The sequence below is a fragment of the Bemisia tabaci genome, chromosome 5, assembly GCF_918797505.1.
Source record: "Bemisia tabaci chromosome 5, PGI_BMITA_v3".
Lineage (NCBI taxonomy): Eukaryota > Metazoa > Arthropoda > Insecta > Hemiptera > Aleyrodidae > Bemisia > Bemisia tabaci.
This window is the reverse complement of record NC_092797.1, coordinates 47247724-47272251: the sequence shown is the minus strand read 5'-3', so window position 1 is coordinate 47272251 and position 24528 is coordinate 47247724. Positions and strand designations below refer to the sequence as shown.

Sequence of the window (24528 nt, the reverse complement as noted above, 5' to 3'; positions counted from 1 at the left end):
CCAGCCACAATTTCCAGCGGCTTTATCTTGGCAGATATTGCTTTCGTGGACCCATGGGATGCTGTTCCTCCATCGGTCTCTCCATTTGCACTGTTTGCACTTGTGTTCGGCATTGCTCATGCTTTGTGTTGGCACACTATTTCTTGATCTTTGCAGGAATTGCAGGCTACCTGCTTTGATTGATGGCACAATCTTAAGCTTCAATGGTTGTCACTGGCACATGGCAGTAGCACTCGCGACTTTTCCGTAACCGTATACCGTAATTACTTTTTCGATCGCGGACAAACCATCGGGTTTCGGCACCATGTTATGTTCGATGAGATGAAAATGAATCAACGCACTTTACGGAATTATAGATTTATTCATCTTTAATTACGAACAAGCCATTCCGGCAGCAGCTGATAACAGATAACAGATAACCTCTCTCGATCACCTTCACCTTGCGCATGCGCACTATCCTCTCAGGTGTGGCATTACAGTCATTGCCAACCTGACTGCACTAATACTATATTTCACTATTCCAACAGGAGCTGCGTTTTCAAAATACCATAGGAGTTCTTATAGCCGACACCCTGGTAAAAATTGGCAGTAGAATCTGTGTTCCAAAGTACTATAGACCTACAGCCAGCTGAAAGATTCCCAATAGCTTCTATAGCCGGCAACACAATTTCTTATAGCCTTTTATAGCCGATGGCGATTAAGCAACAGCCTGGCAATAAAGTGTATGCTAAACGTTACTAATTACGGATGCTAGGACTTAGTGAGTTTTTGGACTACCGCGCTCTTTTTGGGCCGTAGTATCTTGATTTATTTTGCGAGGAAAGCTCCGTACTTTTGAAGGATGCCTGCCATTCCTAATATGGTGGAGCGCCTTTAATTACGTATGATACTGTGCAATACCTCTGGTGTGAAAAAGTTGCTTCAAGCGCCGTGGTACGCTGCGGCGCGGCGCGGCGGGCGGGCAGCCAGCAGCGCGAAACGCGCATTGGCGCCTACAAACCTAACAGGGATACTTCACGCATTGCGCAATGCGTGAAGTATCCCTGTTAGGATTGTAAACGCCAGTGTGCCGCCACTCCGCTTTGTGTTAGACTCTAATATTTAATACCATGGAGTCAGCGTTTTTCAACTCATGGCTTTGAAATGTTTGCACACTTTGTATGGATTATTCTCATTTTAATTGATGAAAAAAAATATGTAGTAAAGGAAAATATATAATGTGCGTTTTGTAAATATTAAGGTGATTCCGTACAAACTTAAGGGTTTACAAAGCACACGAATTTCTACACAATTTCTTGTAGCCTTTCGTAGCCGAAGGCAAAAAAGCAACAGCCAGGCGATAAAGTTTAAAGCCCGGCGATAGGAACTATAACCCGGCTGTATAAGTTTTTATCGCTTCGTGTAGCCCGGCCGTATGATTTTTTCCACTTTCTACAGCCAGCTATATGGTTTTCTATCGCCTTCTTCAGTCAGCTATAAGAACGCCTATGGTATTTTGAAACGCAGCTCCTATCGCCAATTTTTACCAGGGCAATAAAACTTTTTACATGATAACGGTCGTGCGAATTTTTGTGCTAATTTCAGTGAATTTTCCGCATAATACAAAGAGAATTCTTCATCATTTTCAAAGAATTCCCCACAAAGGTTCTCTTGCAAAAAATGAAATCGCCCAGATGAATTTGGCAATAACTAATGTTGCTTGGTTACTTTCTGCTAAACGCATTCCATATTAAATGATGTTTATTCAAAATCTGATCTAGGGAACGTTCCACACAATACTGTTAAAAATCGAGGAGTGAAATTTGGTGCCGGAATCTAGATAGCGCCGAAAAACCCCGAGTTGTAGGAATGCGAAGTGAAATTAGCTACATAGAAAGCCTATGGCACTCCACCAAAAGAGTAGATTACGCACCGTAACAATGTAAGCCACTCCGTAAGGAGTAAATGTTCCGTTCCGCATTCATATTTCACAGGGTTTTTAGACGCTATATAGACTCTGGCACAGAATTTCACTCCAAAATTTTCACTAGTGAAATTACCACTAGATAAGGTCTCACTAGAATAAAAGTACATGTCGACGGTGAATCTCCCAAGCCACGTATCTCGTTTAGGGTGTTTGAAAATCTCCGCTCCTATTTCATTGTTCTGAAGGAGAACAAATCAACATCACTCCTCGAAGTTTTCACAGAATTCTCTGCGCACGGAAAAAAATTCACGAAAAAATTCACGGAAGTTTTGAGAACTGAAGTTCAGGAGTTTTCCGTTTAAAAACTGATGTATAACAGGAAGTCTGCAACGTTGCAAACCGAAATACGTGGTTTGGTAGTTTCACCGTCGATTATTTTTATTCAAAATCTTACGTAGAGAACGATTCGCAAAATAAGAAGATAAGAAATCAGTTCCTGAAAGAAACATTGATAATTATTTTTTGACACGATCGAATAAAATTTATATTGTGAAAATTAAGTCATGTGTATTTTTGTCATGTACTCATTGTCAACTGTAAAGACTTAATATCTTGTTTAAGAGTTGACCTCTGAAATCATCGTCGTGTGATCCTATTTCCCCTGAAAATTTTAAGAGAAAACATGTTGCGGAGTGCTTGAAACCATTACAAAAATTTGCAAATCACACGGTAATTGAACTCCTTTCAAATGATCTGGGTAGAAAGTGTGGCAGTGCATATTATCGAAAAAACTTTGGGACTCAGACTCCACCTTTGCAATCGTCGCTGAATAATTAGACCGACGTTCTCGACAATGCTCGCCTTTACCTCTGCGTGATACTTCACAAATTACCGAGTGACCTCGGTTTGAAGCGCCTTCAACTCTGCATGATACTCTTTGCATTGCCGCAACGTTAGTTTAGTTGCTGTGCGTCGCCGTGCGATTATTTCCGATCTATGCAGACATTCATCCTCGTCTGATCACGCTAGTACGATGAAATGTACCTGGGTGTTTCTTGCAATCGAAATTGCTCTTATTTCATAAGTCATTGATTGACTTATGATTTTTTGATTAAATAATCGAAACAACTAACATCTAGACTCTGCACAGAATGTGAAATTTAACTTGTGTACTACTGTTGTGGTTCGATGACCGTCGAAAATTGATCTGTCGCCTATACGCTTAGAAGAATATCAATGCCAGTAAAAATTAGTTCGTTCAGAATTAATAATGTCGATCAGTACTCGAAAGTGGCAGCAAGCCAGCACAAAATGGGTTCCAGGATTGAAAAAAATATCGAATAAAGTTAAAACTAATATAATACATCCGCATAAGGAATTTTTTTTCCTCCACATTTATTATATTTATGATACTTTTACCCCTTTGTTTTGAATATATGCCAGTTTGGAGTCACCAATCTTACTATAATACCGATGGGAATACCCTAACCCAAGATAATTTTGCTAGAATTCTTCAGAAAAAAGAAAGTCAAGAAACGTTTTGCCACCAGTTGCTGTATATTTTACAAATAGTCGGATCTACTAATTAAAATCCAATCTGCTCTCAGTAGGGAAAAATTAATTGCGACTGGTGCGAAAGTCAGCCAAAAGTCATGGTTTGATCCCTATCTGATTTTAACCTCTTGGTGGTTTATTTGAGGAAAATCGAAATTAGGTTTTAGATCAATGATGAAGGAATGTTCGTGTCGAAAATCATCTTCCGAAGTCTTAAGCTAAAGTCAAAATTACTGTTTCCATTTTTCAACCGATTTTTTTCAATGTATATCGATGAGGATAGTTGATTGGAAACAGGACTTTTGACTTCGTTTTAAGACCTCGGAAGATAATTTTCTGCACAAAAATTCTTGAATCCATAGACAGGAAAGGTTTTCCCAAAATGATTCACCTGAGGGTTTTTTGAAATATGTCGATCATACCCAAAATGCATTGCAGGAAAGCTGAAGATTGATCTGGGGACTAAAATGTCGATTTTTCAAAAATAATCCACCAAATTGTTAAAACTGAAAATACATCGATTTTGCCCAGTATGTACTGCGTCAAGGCTGAGGGTCTACCCCGATTTGGAAAAACCTCTCTCCTATCTGGCAACCTGGAGAGCCTGAGGTATTTCTTCATAGGCTGTCCGCATATCGTCGCCCCTCTGACGCAAGCGCGTATGTCAATTTCCATGAGAACCCGGTTTCACATATAAATCCATGCTTTTTGAGGCTCATGCAGAGATCGAGGTACAACCTAACGCCAGAGGAACGACACTATTGGCTGCTCCAGCTCAAAATTCCAGATCGGGATGCCGAGCTCTGTCCCTTCTTCCCCGTCTTCGATCACTCCTCACGACCTTGAAAAAGTTAAATTTATCTTAAACGGCTTAAACTGTGTTTCAGGATCGCGCGGTATTTTCGGAATTCCTCGGTTGAACTGGCCGAATTTAGCTCCTCCGTTTTCCGTCTAGCCTCTCTTTCTCAACATTCAGCGTCGTTACCAACTCGTACACGGAGCCCTCCTTCCGTACACAATGGTCTACGCGCTAATATATGTAGTCCGGGAACATTATATGTGGAAACGTAAACGAAGCGCTTCAAGTTATTCGCCACTACCGTGGCTGGGACCCACTAGCTTGCGCTCACTGTTTGCGACGATTGTTACGAGGGTGTGAGTATGAATGGGCATGGTTCATTTTTAGCAAATAACACTGCAATCGATGACGACATTGGGTGATCCAAAAGCCTCGCACCGCCAAAACCAGGCATCATCCCTGTGATTTTTGGAAAAATTGAAGTAGAGAGTAGGTACTTGAAATTGCGTGAATGGGTCTTTAGAGAAGGTACAAAGTTCAGCATTCTATGGCATGTCTCTTAACCAAAATTTCACGTAGGTCACGATTCGCGCAACGAAAATTACTAAAAATACCATACGGAAAAATATACGGTCAATTTCAATATATGTCGGAGTACATATTTGTATAAAAAAAATAGCAGTATATGCTGAAATTTTGCGATAAACTTATCTTACAATTTGCGATATTTTCATTACAATGTGTCACTATACCATGAACAAATTATGACTTGTGAATATATTTTTCCAAAGGCAAATGAAGCGTGAAATACAGCGCGCACATTTAAAACGCGAAAAAGTAATTAAAAAACCGAGGAATAAGTAGTTCAAAAAGCGCAACTTTTTGTAAATTTAAAACACCCCAGTTTCGCGCCGAACCGAATGATGTCATCCGGCACCAATCACCGACGAGCGCGGATTTCTACAGCTCTTGTCAAATGTCTTTCTACTCCTCATTTATGAAAACAATAGGAAATTCGGATTTATAAATCTTCAGAATCGAATAATCAAAATTCATTCACGTTATCTGTCGTAAACAAGCAACAACCCCACATTGAAATACGATTTATTGTAACAAACATGAGCGGAAAAATAGAGGAAATGGCGATTTAACCGTCGCAGTACATCACTTCCATCATTTTCCCGCCATTCCGGTGCGTTTTAAACTCCTTCAAGCCTTTGGACTTCTTAAAAACAGAGTTGTCCGGGATTTTGGCTCGAAAAACACGAAATAAATCACCACGTAATCTACTCATATGGTACTTTCAGAATATTAAATAAAAAACACACGGTTTAATGACCCATCAACCCTTTACCATGCTTTCCTATTCTCTTTAAATATGGTCAATTCACTCTTACCGTAGTTACTTCTTACATTCAGTTACCGTAAAATCAATTTGATGTTGAACTTTATATGTTGCATAAATTATTTCAAAGGAATGAAACTTCTCGGTTTATGTTGACTTGGTTCTGTTCTGTTAAACTCAGTCCACTGAACTGTAGTTAGTCTCTATTTTACTTGAGAACTGCGTCAAAATTATTATGAGAGGACCTTTTCCATGCACTCATTTTAAAATGACTTGTAATTACAAGAAACATAGTAACACAGTTCAAAACTACTGCACTGAGAGCAGCAACTATTGTTAGCGTTCATTTTGTCGCGGCAGTCAAAGCAACACGCGCCTTCAATTCAAATTGACGCAACCGGTGATTCCTCACCGAACGCAGCCGACAAGGCAAATGCGGTCCCATAGCCCAGAGATCTTACATATCGACCAGTGGCGTGGCGTGACTTGCGATGTATTGATTGTTATGTCATTTAAACCTGTGGTAAAGAATCGATTATTGAGGTGTTCGCTGCGAACACCCTGTTTATCGATCCTTTTCCATAGGTTTAAATAGCAAATCAATCGATATATCGCAGAGCACGCCACGCCACTGATATCGACAGTGGAAGTCTACAACCACGCATATCGGTTTGCGACATTGCAGGCTTCCTGTCATTTATTTTCTAAAAGGAAAACTACTAAACGATAATTCTCAAAAACTGCCGGGTTTTACCTCTCTGTGCGAAGAAAATTCTGTAAAAACTTCAAGGAATGATGTCAATTAGTTCTTTTCTACAAACTCAAACAAAAGCGGAAATTTTGAAACACCGCAAACGAGGTACGTGGCTGCAGATGAATCTATTATTAAGGTGTTCGTTGCGAACACCCTGTTTATCGATCCTTTTCTATAGGTTTAAGTGGCAGATCAATCGATATATTGCGAAGCACTCCACGCCACTGGAACAGGAAATTATGTTACCGAAAGTTGCTATTATGTACATGTAGATCGTATAGAGCGCGTTGATAAGTGCATTACTTTTATAAAACGCACTCAATTATAAAAAACCAACATTACAGCTTGAAATTTAACAGAAAATTCTGCTGGTAGAAAAGAAAAATCAAGAAAGTTTTCAAGAATTTACGCTGACTAGGTATAGTTTTCCAGAGAAAAACTAAAGTAACTATAGGTATAGGTCTGCAACGTTGCAAACAGATATATTTGGTTTCTCTTTTCGGCCACCAATACGTCTTGCCGTCCATCATGAGGAAAATCATTTCGTACATCAGGATTTTGAGCCTTTCATAAGTAGGTATGTTTTCCGAAAAAATTTCAGAAATTTCCGAGAATATTCTCTTAAATAATGAGGAAAGTAGCGAATAAGACTCTAAAACATCGCCGTTGAGTTACGTGTTTTCGCCCTATTTCACCGTTGATTTGTGATCGATGGTTGGTCGATTATGCATTCAAAAGTGACCACACGAAATGGTACCCTGCTAATACTTTCAGCCCTATATCCGCCAGGCGCGTTTATGAGGGTAGACTCTCTCGGCCTAACGCGGTGCGGCTCTATAAATTTCAGCCCTACTTTCAGTCTTTTTTTTTTGAGCTTAGAAACCTACTTCAGACAAAACTTGCCGTAAATTGCCGCCTCTATTCCAGCGGGCTGATTGTGGAAACTGATAGACAAAGCTAAAGACAAGTTAGACTTATGAAGTAAGGAGCGATCCTATTGGTTGAGATGGGCGGTTCTTATGGACTAAGGGAGGAAATGATGGACTCACTATCAGGTCTCTCGTGAGTTGCCGTTAAACAGTCTATTACCTACCTCCTTTGTTCATTGCAACCACTCGCTTCCACCAATAGGACCCATCCATAGAGAAAAAAAAGGAGGTGTTTGCATTTCGGGCATCTTGGATGACGTGGGTCGGTACAACGAGTGTATCATCGATTTTCTTGGAAATGGTGAAATTTATGAAAAAAATTCATTCTACTAAAAGTGCTTGAAATTGTATCATGAGTTGATTCAAGCAAAAAAATCTGAAATTATCGTTTTTCATACTTCGAATTCCGGATTTCGCTGGCCAGGTTGTACAGACCTATGTCACAGGGTAAGCAAACCTCTAGATGCAAACACCTCCTTTTTTTTCTCTATGGGACCACTCCATGTCCTTTTTGTTTCCTTGGTCTGTAGCTTTGTCCATCAATCTCAACAATCAGCCTGCAGCTCTATCTTCAGTCTTTTTTAGCTTGGAAATCCACTTCAAACCAAATCCGTGACGTAATCTTGCTCCTCCCGAAATTTTGCATAGAGGTCATTAATTAAATCGAAAAACCTCGGCCCTTGCAGATAAACTCATTTCTTAAAAACAGGGTACGGTAATGGATGGAACGTAATTGAAATACAGGTAGGTACAAGTACTCTCTTAAAAACCCTCGCGGCGTGCTGTGTCTGAGATACGAAGCGGCGATCCGAGGATGAGGCGTGGAGGAGAGCGAGGTGGCTGGACGGGCCAGGCCCGCGGCGGAAAAGGACGGAGGTGGAGGCAAGCCCAAATTCGGCGGCGGGTAATCGATGTTACTAAAACACGATGAAAGAAAGGTCAGTAATGTGAAAAATCAGAAAGAGGAGAAGGGTGCATCCTCACGGGTGACGCGGAAGATGCCGCGAAAAGAAAACACGATGGGTAAAAATAACAACGGTATGAATTCCGGCGGGCAGGGAGGCGGAGGCAAGTACCGAGAGGAAAAGAGACGGGCGAAAAAGAAAAATAATAAAAATAAAAAACGAGAAAAATGAAGCAACGCAGGTACAGACGAGACGGCAGGGGCTGCATGCGCTGCAACGATAGGTCGGCCGGGGTTTTTATTTATTTTCACTCGGGGTCGGGGGGGAGGTGCATGAACAGGTTGTCAGACAGAGGGCAGACAGACGGGGCGGCAATGCAGGGGACGGCAGGGAAACTGGGTCATTTAAATACCGAATTGAAGTGAGCATTACGCCACTTGCACGGCGTGGAATTGTGGATGTGCAGCGCAGCGAGACATGAGATTTCATTGAACCGGGCCCGCGGAGGCTTGGCGGGCCGGTCTGGAGCCCCCCGCCCGCCCCCCGCGGCGGGGGTGCCGTGGGCCAACCGAATTGCCGAAACTCAGACAGCTCAGACATGCACATAATTTAGGCGGAGATTTCGGCAATTCTAATGCGGCTCCTCGTTTGAATTTTAAAACAAGGCGCACTCCTTTTTTTTCGTGGAATTTTCACGTGCCCACCCCGTAGCCAGACGCACCACGGCTGCTCCTCCTTTATTTTTTACCGGCGTTTTTCCCTCCACCGCCCCGCCGCCCGGGGCAAGTATTGTTTTACTTATTCGTTATTTATCTCGACTGTCTGGAGCACGGAGCAATGTGAATCTGTGTCGTCGGGGGGTCCGGGCGGCCGAGGGGGTCGGGGGGCCCGGGGCTCGTGCTCGTTATGTGCATCCTCCGAATTTGGAAATATTTTTCAGACAAAAGACACGCGACGCGAATTACCAAAAAGTCGCGCTCACAATGAAAAACATCCGACGCGCATTGAATTATGCTCCTGCTCCCTCCTCGTATCCGTCTCGCCTTATTTTCTTTTTTCCTCCTCTTTCCCTTTCCTTTTCCTTTTTCTCGACGCGGACCACTCTTCATTTCTGACCAGACGGGGCACCCTCATCCCCCCACCCCCTGTCTAGCGCCCGCTCCCCCCCGGGCACTGCCCATGCAAAATAGTTCTCGCTCTAAAAGCAGCGAGCGGCGAAGGCAATCCGGCCGAAATCTCGAACGGACCCCCGAAAAATGAATTACCTTCATGCCGATCACCGCATCGTCATCCTCCCAGACATTTTTTCGACGGTTACCTGTTGAGTGTCCCTACCCTCCTATGCTTCGCCCACTTTTCCACCTGCTGGTCCTCTTATCGCGGTCTAGTTATCTACATCGAGGATGCCGAGGGAAAAAATGACCTTCATACTGCCTCCAATTCGAACAATGATCAAGCAAATTAACTTCTTTTTTATTTATTAATTTTTTCTCTTTCCCTAACCTGACGCATTCCACCTTTTGTTCGGAGCGTATCGACCGCCGCAACGGCTAATTCCCCGCTTCATTGTCTCATTTTCATGATCCGAAATGACGCCCTCCGATCTCCAGCTGAGATACCATTTGCATCTGAATTCGTTAACTCCCAATTTATTTGAGGAGCATCCCGGGGCCCGCGTCTCAGATACCATATTCTAATAAACGAATTTGTATTGCCATCTGCTTCGACATTTGCAGATTCAGCGTCTGAATAAATTTTCTCGCTCTTGATATAGCAGCCGAAAAACCCATGATCATTGATTGCTCATTTTCCCGCGAGAATTGCAACCGACATGTTTGCACACATTTTTGGAGTTTGGTAGAGTGCCTGTACAGCGAGAGTATGGACAGGTGTGAAACTCCGAAAATCCATCAGGCCTTCACCAATAGCAATAAAAACAAATGAACAAGAGCAAAGACAATAAAGAAAACAAATAACGCAAAGAAAGTTTGAGTTATCTACTTTTTGCCGATTTCGATCTCAATCTAAAGTGTATTTCCTTGTCTTTTGTTAGTCTTGTTTTACCATTATTCTGAGTAAAATTAAGAAATGTTGATTATTTTGATTGAGTGGGAAGAAACGTCTTCTCCTCGACTCCTCCCCGAGTGTATATGGTAGAACTTGGTACATTTTACTATTAAAACGTGTAAATGCAAAAAAAAATCCAGTGATTATCATTACTACTAAAAATATGACCGAAAAATGTGTTGTCTGTTACGGCAACAAAACTATTCCAGTTATCGTGAAACCACTCATGAGGAAAACAAATAACGCAAAGAAAGTTTGAGGTATCTACTTTTTGCCGATTTCGATCTCAATCTAAAGTGTATTTCCTTGTCTTTTGTCAGCCTTGTTTTACCATTATTCTGAGTAAAATGAAGAAATGTTGATTATTTTGACTGAGTGGAAAGAAACTTCTTCTCTTCGACTCCTCCCCGAGTGTATGGTAGCTCTTGGTACATTTTACTATTAAAACGTGTAATGAAATCAGTCCTTTGTTCGGTTTGGGTCCGATAGGCAACTGAAGTAACTGCGTGGCGTAGAGTATCCTAGGAAGTGAAGGCGCTCCGAGTCGGTTCCGTACTTTCGAAATCCATTATCAATTAAATTCTTTCCTCACATGAAATATCGATACGATGTATCCAGTGGCGAGGCGTGAATGATCGATTATCGATATTCCCTTATTTGAAGCTATGGTAAAAAATCGATTATTAAGGCGTTCGTTGTGAACACCTCGTTATCGATCTTTTTCCATAGGTTTAAATGGCAGATCAATCGATATATCGCACAGCACGCCACACCACTGGGTTTATCGACATGGCCGGATTTACCCACTTGCCGCCCACAGGCCGCCTGTATTTTGCGGCCCTCTTCTCATTCATTTTGAAACATCAACAAGTTGGATTTTGCAATCGCTAGCGATAGCAATATTCGTCATGGGAACGTTAGCTTCTGGGATATGAAAATTTTAAGGTACAGTTCGTTTGTAGTATCTTCTGAATTGAAGGGGCTATGTAATTTTGTGTTGACATCTCTTTTTTAACATTTTTAATTATTTTCTTTGCATACAAGAAAGCTGTTATGTACCAATTATTTATTTTCGTTGGATTATATATGGTTTTCGGAAGTTAACGCATTTAAGTTTCAGGTTCGCTTTTTCGGCGTAAAGTATACATAAGGTGTCCCAAAAGCACCGGGACTTGTTCTGAAAAATAACCAATCGGAACCTCCCAAAAAAAAGAATTTGCCCAAAATCGGAACTTCGTGGTTCTGCGCAGATTTACCAGTCAGACACGACATCTTAAGGTGGAAAAAGAACTCGCTGAAAGCGAATTTTAGAAATCAACACAACTTGACGTAGAGACATGATTGGCTAAAAAATACAACGGTTTTTGATACATCGGAAAATCAGACCAAAAATCGAAGACTGGGCGAAACGCTCAAGGTCGCAGAGGCATAGGGAATCACATAGCAATAGCAACGGAACGATTGTAAAGACAGGGGAACTCCGTTCCCATGCCAACAAAAACCATCAAGTGAACGTGCCGGAGGGAGAAGGGTGCATAAGATGCGTTCACTCGTGTTGGACACATTTTTTGCGTACGCCCTGTCAACACTACTAGCAGAAGTTCACAGAACTTCGCGCAAAAGTTCAGTTCCGTAAACCTATCTCTGTGGGGACAAGGCCATTCACTTGTAAGAAATGAACTAAAAAATTAAGAAAGAACAAACATAAATGTGGTTTAATAATTAAAAACCTCCGCCGCCGTACCGCGCTGACCTCACTGTGTTTGGCGCAATGCGTGAAGTATTCATGTAGTCTTGTAGGCACTGTGCGTTTCACGCCGCGCCGACCGCTGCTGTTGACCGTACTGTGTTTGACGCAATGCGTGAAGTATTCATGCAGTCTCGTAGGCGCTAATATGTGTTACATGCCGACCGCCGCGTCGAGGGCTTCTCCTTTTCATCTCAAGTCCTCGTCATCATTTCTCTTTGCGCCGCGCCGCTCTAGGCCAAATTACGTGTTTGGTTTCTTTCTTAACTCAACTAATTAAAGGTGCGCAGTCTTTTGTATCACCGAAATACGACAAAATTAGAAATTAATGAACTCTCAGGAAATGAGAGATTTTGTCACCTTTTCATGTTTGTAATTTTTTCCTGAATCCGATTTTTTTGTACCTGCATTTAAAAAAATTGCAAAATTTGCCGCCCCTAATTTTGCCGCCATGGGCCGCGGCCCATGTGGCCACCCCCTTAGTCCGGCCCTGTTTATCGAGGCAACCTCCAAGGTGTATCCAAATTGCCGCGGATTGCTAACTGCTTTTGACGCATGTACTAAATGGGAAAAGGAATGAAAGTTGAAGGAGCTGTAGGTGATTCGATAGACGCCATATTTTGTGTCAGAACGGCATGCGATATATCGCATCAATTGGTTCCATTTTTTCAGCTACTCGTCATTTTTTTCGAGTTTTGAGATTGCAATTCTATCGTCAGGAGACTAAAGCACTCACCAATTTTAACAAAGAAATTCAACGTAATAAAGGCGTGGTTTTTTTAGAGAGAAAACATCGCATTCGATACTGATATCAAAACTGCACTCGAATGCTATATTTTCTCTCTAAAAAACCACGGCTTTATTACGTTGAATTTATTTGTTAGAATTGGTAAGTGAGTGCTTTAGTCTCCTGACAACAGAATTGCGATCTCAAAATTCGAGAAAAATGACGAGTAGCTGAAAAAATGGAACCAATGGATGCGATATATCGCATGCCTTTCTGACGCAAAATATGTCGTCCATCGAATCACCTTAAATTAGTTATTGATCTTCATTTTTTTCGTAGATCGAGCTCGGAGGTCAAGTTTAGCCGAGTAGATCTCGAGATTTTGAGGTAGCGTGAAATCTCATAACCGTCCTTAGGCGATCCCAGACGGAGTGTCTTTGATCGAGAGAAGAGGCATGGGACACATCAACGAAACCGTGAAATAGTGTACGTGTCGGTGAAAAACAACGATCAATTGCATGACGTCAAAATGATTTCACGTCACGTCTCCTGGAGGTAACCTCGACCGTGGTTGCGTATCCATCCATGAAGGCTTCTCACAGGCGCCGCGATCGGAGACAATATTTTGTGGAGAACCCTCGCCGACACTCTAAGCAATGTAATCGAGTGGGCCAAACGTTCCGTTCGGAGGAAACAACTTCAATCTCTGGCTTATCCGTAAAAAACACTTATCGACGGTGAAACTACCAAACCACGTATCTCGTTTGCGGTGTCTGAAAATCTCCGCCTCTATAATATTTTTTCGAAGTGGCTATTCGTCGGTACGGCACCGACGGATAAATGGCTATTCGTCGGTACCGTACCGATGAATAAATAGCTATTCGTCGGTACCGTACCGATGAATAAATAGCTATTCGTCGGTACCGTACTTTGATTTTAGTACGTAAATTATATTAAAGATATGATTTCTTAATAATATTTTGGTGGAAGTTAAGAGCTAAAAATTGGGTGAAAGATGGGAAAAAAACCCAACACGAGTTGTAAAGAAATATTCTCCAAATTTAATTTATGTATTTAATACTCTCACATAATACTGAAATGTACTACTCTGTCAAATAAATAATCATAATACTGAAATGTACTTCACTGTCAAATGATCATCATAATACTGAAATGTACTACTCTGTCAAAAGAATCATCAAGAACGCTTCTTTTTTCGGGTGGTGGGGCCTTTAGTTTCATTTGCAGGTGTTTTCTTTCGTTTTCGTTTTTCGGGAGGATTTTCCACAGATTGTCGGTCGGCAACGGTGCGATTAAAGGAACAAAGTTGTCTTGCTGGCAGTTTAGGTCGCCCTCGTGAAATGACTTTACTCTTAAATTTTAGCTAGCGGAACCGACGAATAGCCATTTATTCATCGGTACGGTACCGACGAATAGCCATTTATCCGTCGGTACCGTACCGACGAATAGCCTCATCCATATTTTTTTAGAGGAGAACAAATTGATATATCATTTCTTGAAGTTTTTGCAGAATTTTCCTCACATAGAGAAGAAAAATCACGACAGTTTTAAAGAATTGTCGTTGAGTTAGTTTCCCGTTTAAAATTTAAAATATGATAGGAAGTCTGCGACGTCGCAAACCGAGTTATGTGATTGCCAACTTTCACCGTCGAGATGGTACATACGTCGTTTCGATATCGAGCTAGGAATTGTAGTTGCAGCAAAATTAAATTTAATTGAAATTGTATCAAATTTAGTCCATTTCTGGACGAGTTTGGAGTTCATTTATGTCATCTGACTCAAGATATTGCAAACTTTCGAAAAAGACACATTTCCCCTCCTTTTTTCCTTGCCCCTTCATTTATTGAGTTTTACTGCAAGACATCGTGCGCTACAAATTAATGACCATTTTGGATATTGAGGTGTTGCATCGTTTACATTGCATGATAGCCTTACACCGCGATCACACGCTGAATGTGGGAGCTGAATGTGGCTTGAATGTGGAAGTCATCGGCCGATGCTGAATTGTGCGCGTGACGCGCAAAATTCAGCAACGATTCTCAGCAACCATCGGACCAATTTTGAATTTGTCTGAACAATTCGAGTAGATTGAATACACATCTGGATGAAAATAACTCGAATTTGCTAAATTTCAGCCGTTGGGCGATGACTGTTGACTTCCACATTCAGCTGCTAAATTCAGCGTCTGATTGCGGCATTAGCAAATACGCCAGGCACCTATTTGGATAGCAGGCAAGTCCAGCCATTGCCACGTTGTCATGGTAACTTTTCGTTGTTTATTACAAACCGAAGTGCGCATTGGATGAAAAATGGCTTCGAACACACTTTTAGAGGAAGAATTTGACAATTTTAACTGCAAAGTCGATGCTATTGGTGAGTTAATGATCGTTCATTTTCACTGTGGTGATCTTCAGTCTATTGGTCCTTCTAATATTTGTGCTGATGCTCATCAGCGCTGATCTCGGACACACGATCAAAGCGAGGAAATCAAATTGGAGTTTGTGCCAACATTACGTACTAGACTTCACGTAACGATCAGTGGCGTGGCGTGCTTTGCGATGTATCGAATGATCTGCCATTTAAACCTATGGAAAAGGATCGATAAACAGGGTGTTCGCTGCGAACACCTTAGTAATCGATTCTTTACCATTGGTTTAAATTACATATCAATCGATATATCGCAATTCACGCCACGCCACTGGTAACGATACTCCACCGCTCACACCAGAGTTAAAATATTTGTATCATATATTGCCGTACAAATTCCTCATCCACTTTCGAACATTTAAGAAGTATGTTGTTTGACATTTGGTCGGAATGGAGCCTTTATGTTAACTGTCAGCATTATTTGCAAATTTTCTATCAAATATATTGTATCTTGGTAGGTCCTGGCTCGGCCAAAGAACTGATGGGAGGGATACGGGCTTGTATGCTCCGTATGCTAGGCACGAGTTATTATGGTGAGCTATGTCAAACTGTTGTCACAAGTCAAAAACGCCTTCCGTTTCGTGCGATACCTCACGGCACACACCAACGTTAAAATATTTGCATCACAAGTTGCTGTGCAGAGTCCTCCGCTTTTCGAACATTCATGAAGTACATTGTCTCGCATTTAGTCGGAAAACCTTAATGAAGACTGTAAACACTATTTGCAAAAGTTCTTTCAAATGTATTATAATCTTGGTGGGCCCCGATTCGTCCTCAAAGAAATAACGGAAAGGATGCTAGTTTATTTGATCCGTTCAAGAGACACGCCTTTTTGCGAACTTTGTCAAACTGTTACACTCTGATAGGCGCAAAATGTTTGGGCCTTCTCTCCGAAACGTCGATAACTGTTTATTAAAATGTAATTCTTCGTGTCTTTTGTCACCTTTTACTTTCCAACTCCAGTTTTATTTCGGCGTCAATATTGTTGCAATAAGCACCTCAAAAATGTTCAAAATTATGATTTTTCAAAAGTGGGTTTTAAATGTTTTCCCCAGTATCTCTCACATATCTGTCATCCTCATTATCGAAAATAGGTGGGGGGGGGGGTAGGGGGCTGAGAAGGTCTGGGGTATCCCCCCTCCTTGACAGCGCCTACTTTTCGGGTGCTAACTATCAGGCGCTAAGAATGTAATGCGGGCCCTCAATAGAATATCTACTTCACAAAATGTTATTTTGCTATTATTTTCAGAGTTCAAAACTGTCGGATTAAAATGCGCATGTACACTTTCTATAAGCCCAAGAGCGACTGAAACCGCTCTCAGTCTGTTTATAGGGAACTGATGAGAAAAAAAATTCGTATGTGGAAAAGAAATGAACAGAAGAAACATAACAATAAAGCCATCAAGATTTCTGTAGACACGTTTCGGTCTCGCTTTGATAAATCTTCCGAAATACAGCGCGTTAAAACGTTGGCTTTTTGTTCATTGGGATTAAATTATACGAAAATTCTACGACATTGACCAAAATGCACGTAGTTCCCATTAGCTCACCATCTATATCTCCGTAGATGTCGTCATTATAATCTAAATATGATCGAAACCAAAAATACACTGGCAAAAAAAACACATTGAATCAAGAGTCCAGACTCTTAAAAACATTGACAAGAAAAAGGGCTCTTGATTCAATCAGATTTAAGCTTGAATCAAAGGAAATTCGCTCAAATTAAGAGGCTTGGTTCTTGATTTAAACTTAAATCTGATTGAATCAAGAGTATTTTTTCTTGTCGATGTTTTCAAGAGTCTGGACTCTAGATCCAATGTGTTTTTTTTTTCCAGTGTATGGTAAGATACATTTGACAACAAAAATGATCCCGATAATCCATCAGATATTTTAATTATATTTTCCACTATAGTAAGGAAGTTGTACGCTCTATGTTGACAGGTGAAATTTTGCGAGATCTCAGTTCGTCCGATGAGCCGAGTGCCAAAGAGGCTTTGAAGAAGGCAGACGCTTTTCTCAAAGGAGAATGCCCCGAATTGATGGACGGCCTTAAACTGAAGACCATTCAAAACAGAACAATTATAAATCAAAAAGCATTTGATGAAATGGGTACGTCCTCCAACGATGAGCCAATGTCAAAAGGTATGATGCAATAAAATTTTTCCCTCTAAAAATCAATACTTTCATTTTATTCTGCTATTACTTTCAGTACTTTGTAATACAGCTCATGCCGCAATCACACGCTGAATGTGGCTTGAATGTGGGAGTCATCGGCCCGATGCCTGAATTTTGCGCGTGACGCGCAAAATTCAGCAACGATCCTCAGCGACCATCGGATAATTTCGAATTTGTCTGAACTATTCGAATAGATTTGATACACATTTGGATGAAAATAACTCGAATTAGTGACATTTCAGCTGTTGAGCGCCGACTGTTGACTGCCACATTCAGCTGCCAAATTCAGCGTGTGATTGCGGCTTCAACACTGAAAAAAAATTCTCGGCGTTTTTACCAAGGAAAATGGATGTTCAAACACATGTTAAACTGTGCATCTACCTAGATCTCCCTTCCTCAATGACGTTCATCTTTAGGTCAAGTTTTTTTCCGCTGACTCTCCAGTCTCCATATCTTGATCTGTCGACTTTGGTTATGTCCGAACCGAAGTGAAAAACACGGAGATATTATTGTATAAAGTTTGTTACATTGCAAGTTTTACTCTAAATACTTGGCGAAAAATGGATCCATTTCGCCTACAAGCAAATCTCAGCTGTTTTTTCCCTTAAAATAATTTTTATAACCTTGAATTAAAGCTGAAAGTATGAAACCCGCGAAAAATTAAAATGCCGAACGGTTAATGTTTTGCGCTTGCACACTTTTGGCTTTCATTCGAGTTTTACAAGCCAAATTTTTTTGGAATAAAAAGCTGGAACGTGCTTACCAGTGGATCCGTTTCCTGGCAAAAATTTAAAGTACATCCAGTGTTTTAGAAAAATCTGCGCCCATCTGATGTGAGGGCACATTTCGGTCCCGGCATAAGCCCCGAGAAGCATGGATTCACACTGAAAAAAATTTCTCGGAGTTTTTACCAAGGTCCGTTGGTACCTGTACCATCTCACTTTTTTTTACCAATTATTGGTAATTTTACCAAGACAGACTGGTAAGCTTTCCTAAAAACCGGTATTTTTACTGTTTTTCCAGGTAAGAATATCACTTTTATTGGTAATCAATTCCCGGTAACTTTGCCATTTTATCTCGGTAATTCTACCACAGTCGATAAAAAATATTGGCGTTTTTACCGGGGTCCAGTACAATTACCGAGAAAGTCGATAATTTTACCGAGATTTCTCGATAAAATTACCAATTCCATAAATGGTAATTTTAGCAAGAAAAAACTAGGATCTAATAGAACCCTGAATTCTTGGTAATTTTACCTTTTTCTTAGTAAATACACCGAGTTTTTTTTTCAGTGAATATAAAAAATTTACATATAAATCAAGTTGTAACGTGGCGCACTTTGCGGTGTATCGGTTAATCTGCCATTTAAACCAATGAAAAAGGATCTATAAACATGGATTCCGCTGCGAACACCTCAATAATCGATTCTTTATCATAGCTTCAAATGGGGAACTATCGATGATCGATCATTTACGCCTCGCCACTGAAATCAAGATCAACTCCCCCGGGTTTACGACCGATATAGACCAATCAGAGTCGTAACTTACCTTACGTTAAAAGCAATCGATAGGAATGCCTTTAAATCCGCTCCGAGTTTATTACGTAAGTAAATATTATCAATTAATTTAGCGTGAAAATTTTCAAAGAATACCCTTGGAAAGTAAAGAAAAACCATAACATTTTTCGTAATCTGAATTACTGAACCGAAAATCTGACGATCAGTCAGATTTTCGGTATAAAACTACGAACTTGCATGCTAATCGGTAAAGCTTTTGGTCTGGACGGGTAAATGAAGGCAATTAGATTCCGCAAAAATTGTTTTTCAGAACGTCAAGGATTTGTTCGTTTTACTGAGTCTTTGAACCAGCCAGAGAAAAATCGTCCGATTTCCAGGGCCGAATTTACCTACATGCCGCCCATGGGCCGCGCCTGTATTTTTCCGCCCCCTTCTCATTTGTTTTGAAACATCATTAGATCGTATTCGATAGTGGTTCGATGTATCGTTTGGTTCAAAACAGTAGAACATAACCTTAAACAAAAATTTTAGGATTTAATTTGGAAAAGCTGGAAATGAGAAAATTCCTAACAATTTCACTTTTCATTGCCATTTGGTACTCGAGAGAATAAAAATTCGATCACATAAGATCCGTTACCTCAGATCTCTAAATTGACTTTTGAGGCTTTGATTACATATTGAACCAATCGATATCAATATAATCTCACCTGTGTGATCCGTCGAATACGATCCATAAAAACCATCAAGTGAACGTGCCGGTGGAGGAGGGGTGTATAAGTTTACTCGTGTTGGGCACGTTTTTTGTAAAAGCCCTGTCAATAGTAACAAAAGTTCAGTTCTGTAAACCCATCCCTGTTTGGACAAGGCCCTCCATTTATAAAAAAGAACGAAAAAATTATGAAAGAACAAACATAAATCTGGTTAAAAATTTTAACTTCCACCGCCGCGCCGGCCGCACTGTGTTAGCGCAATGCGTGAGGTATTCATGCAGTCTTGTAGGCGCTATGCGTTTCCCGCCGATCGCTGCTAACCACACTGTTTGGCGCAATGCGTGAAGTATTCATGTAGTCTTGTAGGCACTATACGTTTCAAGCCGACTGCTGCTGACCGCAGTGTGTTTTGACGCAACGCGTGAAGTATTCATGCAGTCTTGTAGGCGCTATGTGTTTTATGCCGACCGCCGCGCCGCTCCGTTCCAGGTTAAATTGCGTGTTTGGTTCCTCTCTTAACTCGACTAATTAAAGGTGTTGTCTCTTGTATCATCGAAAGACGACAAAATTAGAAATTATTTTTTCTCTCGGGAAATGAGAGATTTTGTCGCCTTTTCTCGTTTGTAATTTATTTTCTGAATCCGATTTTTCTCTCTCTTTTCTTGATACCTACATTCAAAAAGATTGCAAAATTTGCCGCCCCCTAAATTTTGCCGCCATGGGCCGCGGCCCATGTGGCCACCCCCTTAATCCGGCCCTGCCGATTTCTACTAAAATAGATCTCTAAATTACAGAGATGTTCATGGCGAAAGTTGAGGCAGACGCAAAGGAGAGGACCGATGACAAAAGGATGAAAAATGAAGAGGCTAGAGGATTCCAAATGCGAGGCAATAAGGCGTTCAGAGAGAAAAACTATGAAAAAGCACTTCATTTGTACAACCAGGTTGGAATTTTTCACACCATGAAATTGCCGCCATGTGATTAACCTACGCCGGAAATAAGCAAAGCTTAAAGTATCGAACATGCTTTTCTAAATTATTCTGGTTTCATTTAAAATTTTCATTAAGGCCTGGAAGTACAGTATACATTTGAACCGCGTTTAGCAGAGAGGAACCAGCCACATCAGCTATTACCAACTTTAACTGGGCAATTTAAGTTTTTACAAGAGATCGTTTTTCGGATTCGATAAAACAATTTTAGGAATTCGCTTCGTTTTATGCAGCAAATTTACTGAAATTTGCACCAAAATCCGGAAAACCGATTTCATGTAAAAAATTAAATTGCCCAATTAAAGTTGACAGTAGCTGATGTGGCTTGGTTCCTTTCTGCTTAACGCGGTTCATTTCAGCTTCCTACGAGTATTCTCGAATAGCTACTTTAAGAAGCGCTGAATTATAGCAAAAAATATCCGCGAGCAGAAATTAACTTTCAAATTTGACAAATCCTATACGCGACATTTCTCTACGCATATTTCACTTCTGAATATTTTTAGCTCTAAGTAAAGTTTTCCGAAAAACATTTTCGGGAATAGCTATCGCTGATGCGTGTTTTGTTCCGGTCCTCGATTTAAAGCCAAACTAGTATTTTAGCAAAATTGATTTGTCTCGATGCTCACTCACTTATATTATGAGTGCAACGCAGCACGATTTCGTTTTTCGCGTAGCGGAGATTTTGGATATCAAAATCCTTTTCCCCGTTGCGTTTTACCATGCAGGTCAAAGGTTATCGTCACAAGATTACTAAAAGTCGACCTGCATACGACCGCCATATTCAGTGCACCAGTCCTATCCAACTATGAAGCACAGGTCATAATGATAAATTGCGATTGCATGGTAAAATTATTGCCGCTGAATCGTTATGTAGGATATGTTGCATGCCTAGTAATTGAAGGGGTTTCTCTAATGTAACTTTTTGCGATACTACTGAAATAAGTTGCAGTTTCTCTTCATATTGCAATCTGCCTTCTTTCTTATGAGTGCATAAAATTTATTTTAAGAGGCAAAGGAGGAAAGGTGCCAGAAAAATTGTATTTGTTATGTTGTTCATATTAAATTAAAGACTGCGACAAGTTACGACGGCCATTTTGAATTTTGGGTGGAGTTCTGAAACACGAGTGACTCGTTTTTGTCACATTATAAGTCTTTGCCGTATTATTATTATCTCTCCGAAAAGCTCAAAAATTATTGATTTTGTACAGAAGTTGTAAAGTTAGGATCCGTTTGACAAAACTTTTCTTTTTACTTCGGCAAAAGTTTGCAACGAGACCCTTTTCCAATGCTTTATTAATGAGTCTTTGACCATTGACCAAGTCTACCATGACCAAATATTTTGTACCTTAATTTTTATGTTTCTACAAAAAAGGCAGCAGCCTGCACGAAGGAGAATCCTTTAATATTCACAAACAGAGCTCTTACTTATTTACATCTCGGGTTGTTCGAACGGGCCATCGAGGATTGCGATTGGGCTCTGAAGGTGGATCAGCATAACTTAAAGGCACTTTTGTACAAAGGGCGGGCTCTGATTAAACTTGAAGATACTTCAGAAGCTCATAAATGTTTTCAAGAGGCCATTCAACATCATCCAAAAAAGGAAAAAACTATTGAAGGTAAGTTTGCTACAAACTGATTGCGGTAGACGCGCGAGTCATATACTGCCGTGCTGAGGAAGAACGCCGTATGAGCCTTCAGGCGCTGCCAAATTTCCTTTGATAAAACACGCTTTTCCTGGTAAATTTTTGAATATTTTTTTTCCAGTTGTTCAGATAATTTTGTTCGCAATTTCACCTTGAGTTCCTGAAACTTTCAGGGAATAATATACATATCTTCACTCAAAAATAAACATTTTATCGAAGGAAATTTGGCAACTCTCGAATGTTCATACGGCGTTCTGCCTAGCACGACCGTACAGACAGTAAGTCGGAAATCGACGGTGAAACTACCAAACCACGTATCTCGTTTGCGGTGTTTAAAAATCTACGCTCGCATTTTATTTTTTTGAAGTCGACCAAATCAATATCATTCCTTGAAATTTTCACAGAATTTTCTCCGCACAAAGAGGAAAAATCACATAAATTTTCAAGACTAGACGTTAAGTAGTTTTTCATTTAAAAAATAAAGTATGACAGGAAGTCTGCGACGTCGCAAACCGAGATACGTGGTTTGGTAGTTTCACCGTCGAAATGTAGCCAACGTGCGTTAAAATCCAGAAAACTGGAATAGGGGCGTGGCGTGCTTTGCGATATATCGATTGAGCTATCTTTTACCTATGAGAAAGGATCGATAAACAGGGTGTTCGCTACGAGCACCTTAATAATCGATTCTTTACCATAGCTTCAAATGGAGAAATATCGATTATCGACCACTCATGCCTCGCTACTGAACTGGAACAGAGAAAAATAGTTCACTCGAGCACAATTTTCTCTCAAAGAGATAAGCTGTTTGGTGCAACACTAGTGACGACCATTCAGAAAGGCAACTGCAGACGCGTTTCCGGTCTAATTGGACCCACCATCAGTGCAGCGCTCTGTGTAGAGATTTTTAGTTTTCTGGATTTTAACGCACGTGTACTGTCTAAGTTTACAAGCTTAACGTGATGATATTGGCACAGAATATTTTTTACACAGAGAAGACAAATCCAGGAAGGTTTCACAGAATAATGATGATATTTTTTAAAAATAAGGTATGGCGGGAAGTCTGCATTGTCTCAAACCTGGATACGCGCTTTTGCAGTTTGCAGAAGCCCCTTCAATTCCGCGTACATGCAACAAGAGCGTCCATTGAGCACAAACGATTGCATCAGAAGCTTGTACTGATTGCGATACTTTCGGAGATGCCTCCTATTTTATTTTATTTCTGTTCACGCATGTCACTATGCATGTTTTTAAAGTCTCGTCGCAATCGCTCAGCATAGTATCAAAGTCACCCACACCAACGATCGTATTGATTAAAATTAACCGTCCCTTTTGTTGCAGAATTTCGGAAACAGAGCTCTTAACCTCCAGTATCGCGGAAGTTACCCAAACTAATTTGAAAGGACACATGTTCTTCAGAACCCTGAGGCAGCAAACGTTAAAAACGCCGACTATTTAAGTCCAAGCTATGCTATCACGAAAACTGCGCAAGATATAAAATAAGCTCTTACCAAGAGAAGTTGTTTTAATTCATTTTTTAAAAAATACCTGACGCACAAGTCAAATGTTTGTGACTTAACCTCAACACTGCTAGCATAAAATTGTAAAAATGAGTCCCTACCAATTTGTTAATTATTTTTAAAAACAAAAAACTAGAACTTGTAATGAAGATGAACTTATGTACTAATGATTGAAAAGAGAACTTTGATACTGTTTCCACAACTCTATGGTCCATCCTTAAGGTTATTGGTCTCATAAATAACTGAACAAGATTTGATGAACCAATGTATATCAGGACGATTACTTTTGGTTCATCTCAAAAATCTGGAGGATTTAAAAAGTGACCCTTCCCAGATAAGACATAATATTTTTACAATATTGGGCAAATATTGTCAGTACTGTCGCAATATTTACACAATACTGACAATATTTTGATAATATTATAATCAAAATTATTTTTTTAGAAAATATTTAAAGAATCATCATTTAGTATTTTTAAAAATAATATGTTTACCCAAAACATCATAAAAATATTTTCAAAATATTTGTATTTCAATACTGTAAAAATTTATATCGTGAGAGTATTTTTAAAATATCAGTACATATAATATTTATATTCAAAATATTTATTATATATTTTAAAAACATTTTAAAAGACAGTAATGCATTGGTAAGTATTTTCAAAATATTTTGAAAATATTTTAAACAATAATACTGCTATTCAAAATATTTTTAAAATATTTTCAATATCCTAATCGGTATAAGTCATCATACTAAATGCCTGCCCATAACGAAAAGTATTAAACATAATAAGGCT

At 40.1% G+C, this 24528-nt stretch overlaps 1 protein-coding gene across 1 annotated transcript; it reads left to right on the top strand.

Annotated features, from left to right (window-relative positions):
• The first annotated feature begins 15010 nt into the window (after positions 1 to 15010).
• LOC109030741 (tetratricopeptide repeat protein 12) lies at positions 15011 to 23730 on the top strand. Its single transcript, XM_019041851.2, has 5 exons — positions 15011 to 15127; positions 17123 to 17323; positions 20377 to 20525; positions 21944 to 22187; positions 23553 to 23730. Exons 1-5 carry the CDS (start codon positions 15064 to 15066, stop codon positions 23573 to 23575), a joined length of 681 nt encoding a protein of 226 aa, XP_018897396.2. The 5' UTR covers positions 15011 to 15063; the 3' UTR covers positions 23576 to 23730.
• Positions 23731 to 24528: the final 798 nt, after the last annotated feature.

What these genes read in the sequence shown, in the direction of transcription:
- LOC109030741 (XM_019041851.2), top strand. Translation starts at nt 15,064, where the DNA reads ATGGCTTCGAACACACTTTTAGAGGAAGAATTTGACAATTTTAACTGC. An exon ending in CTGCAAAGTCGATGCTATTG is followed by an intron (nt 15,128 to 17,122) that starts GTGAGTTAATGA and finishes CTATGTTGACAG; the next exon opens with GTGAAATTTTGCGAGATCTC. An exon ending in CGATGAGCCAATGTCAAAAG is followed by an intron (nt 17,324 to 20,376) that starts GTATGATGCAAT and finishes TCTAAATTACAG; the next exon opens with AGATGTTCATGGCGAAAGTT.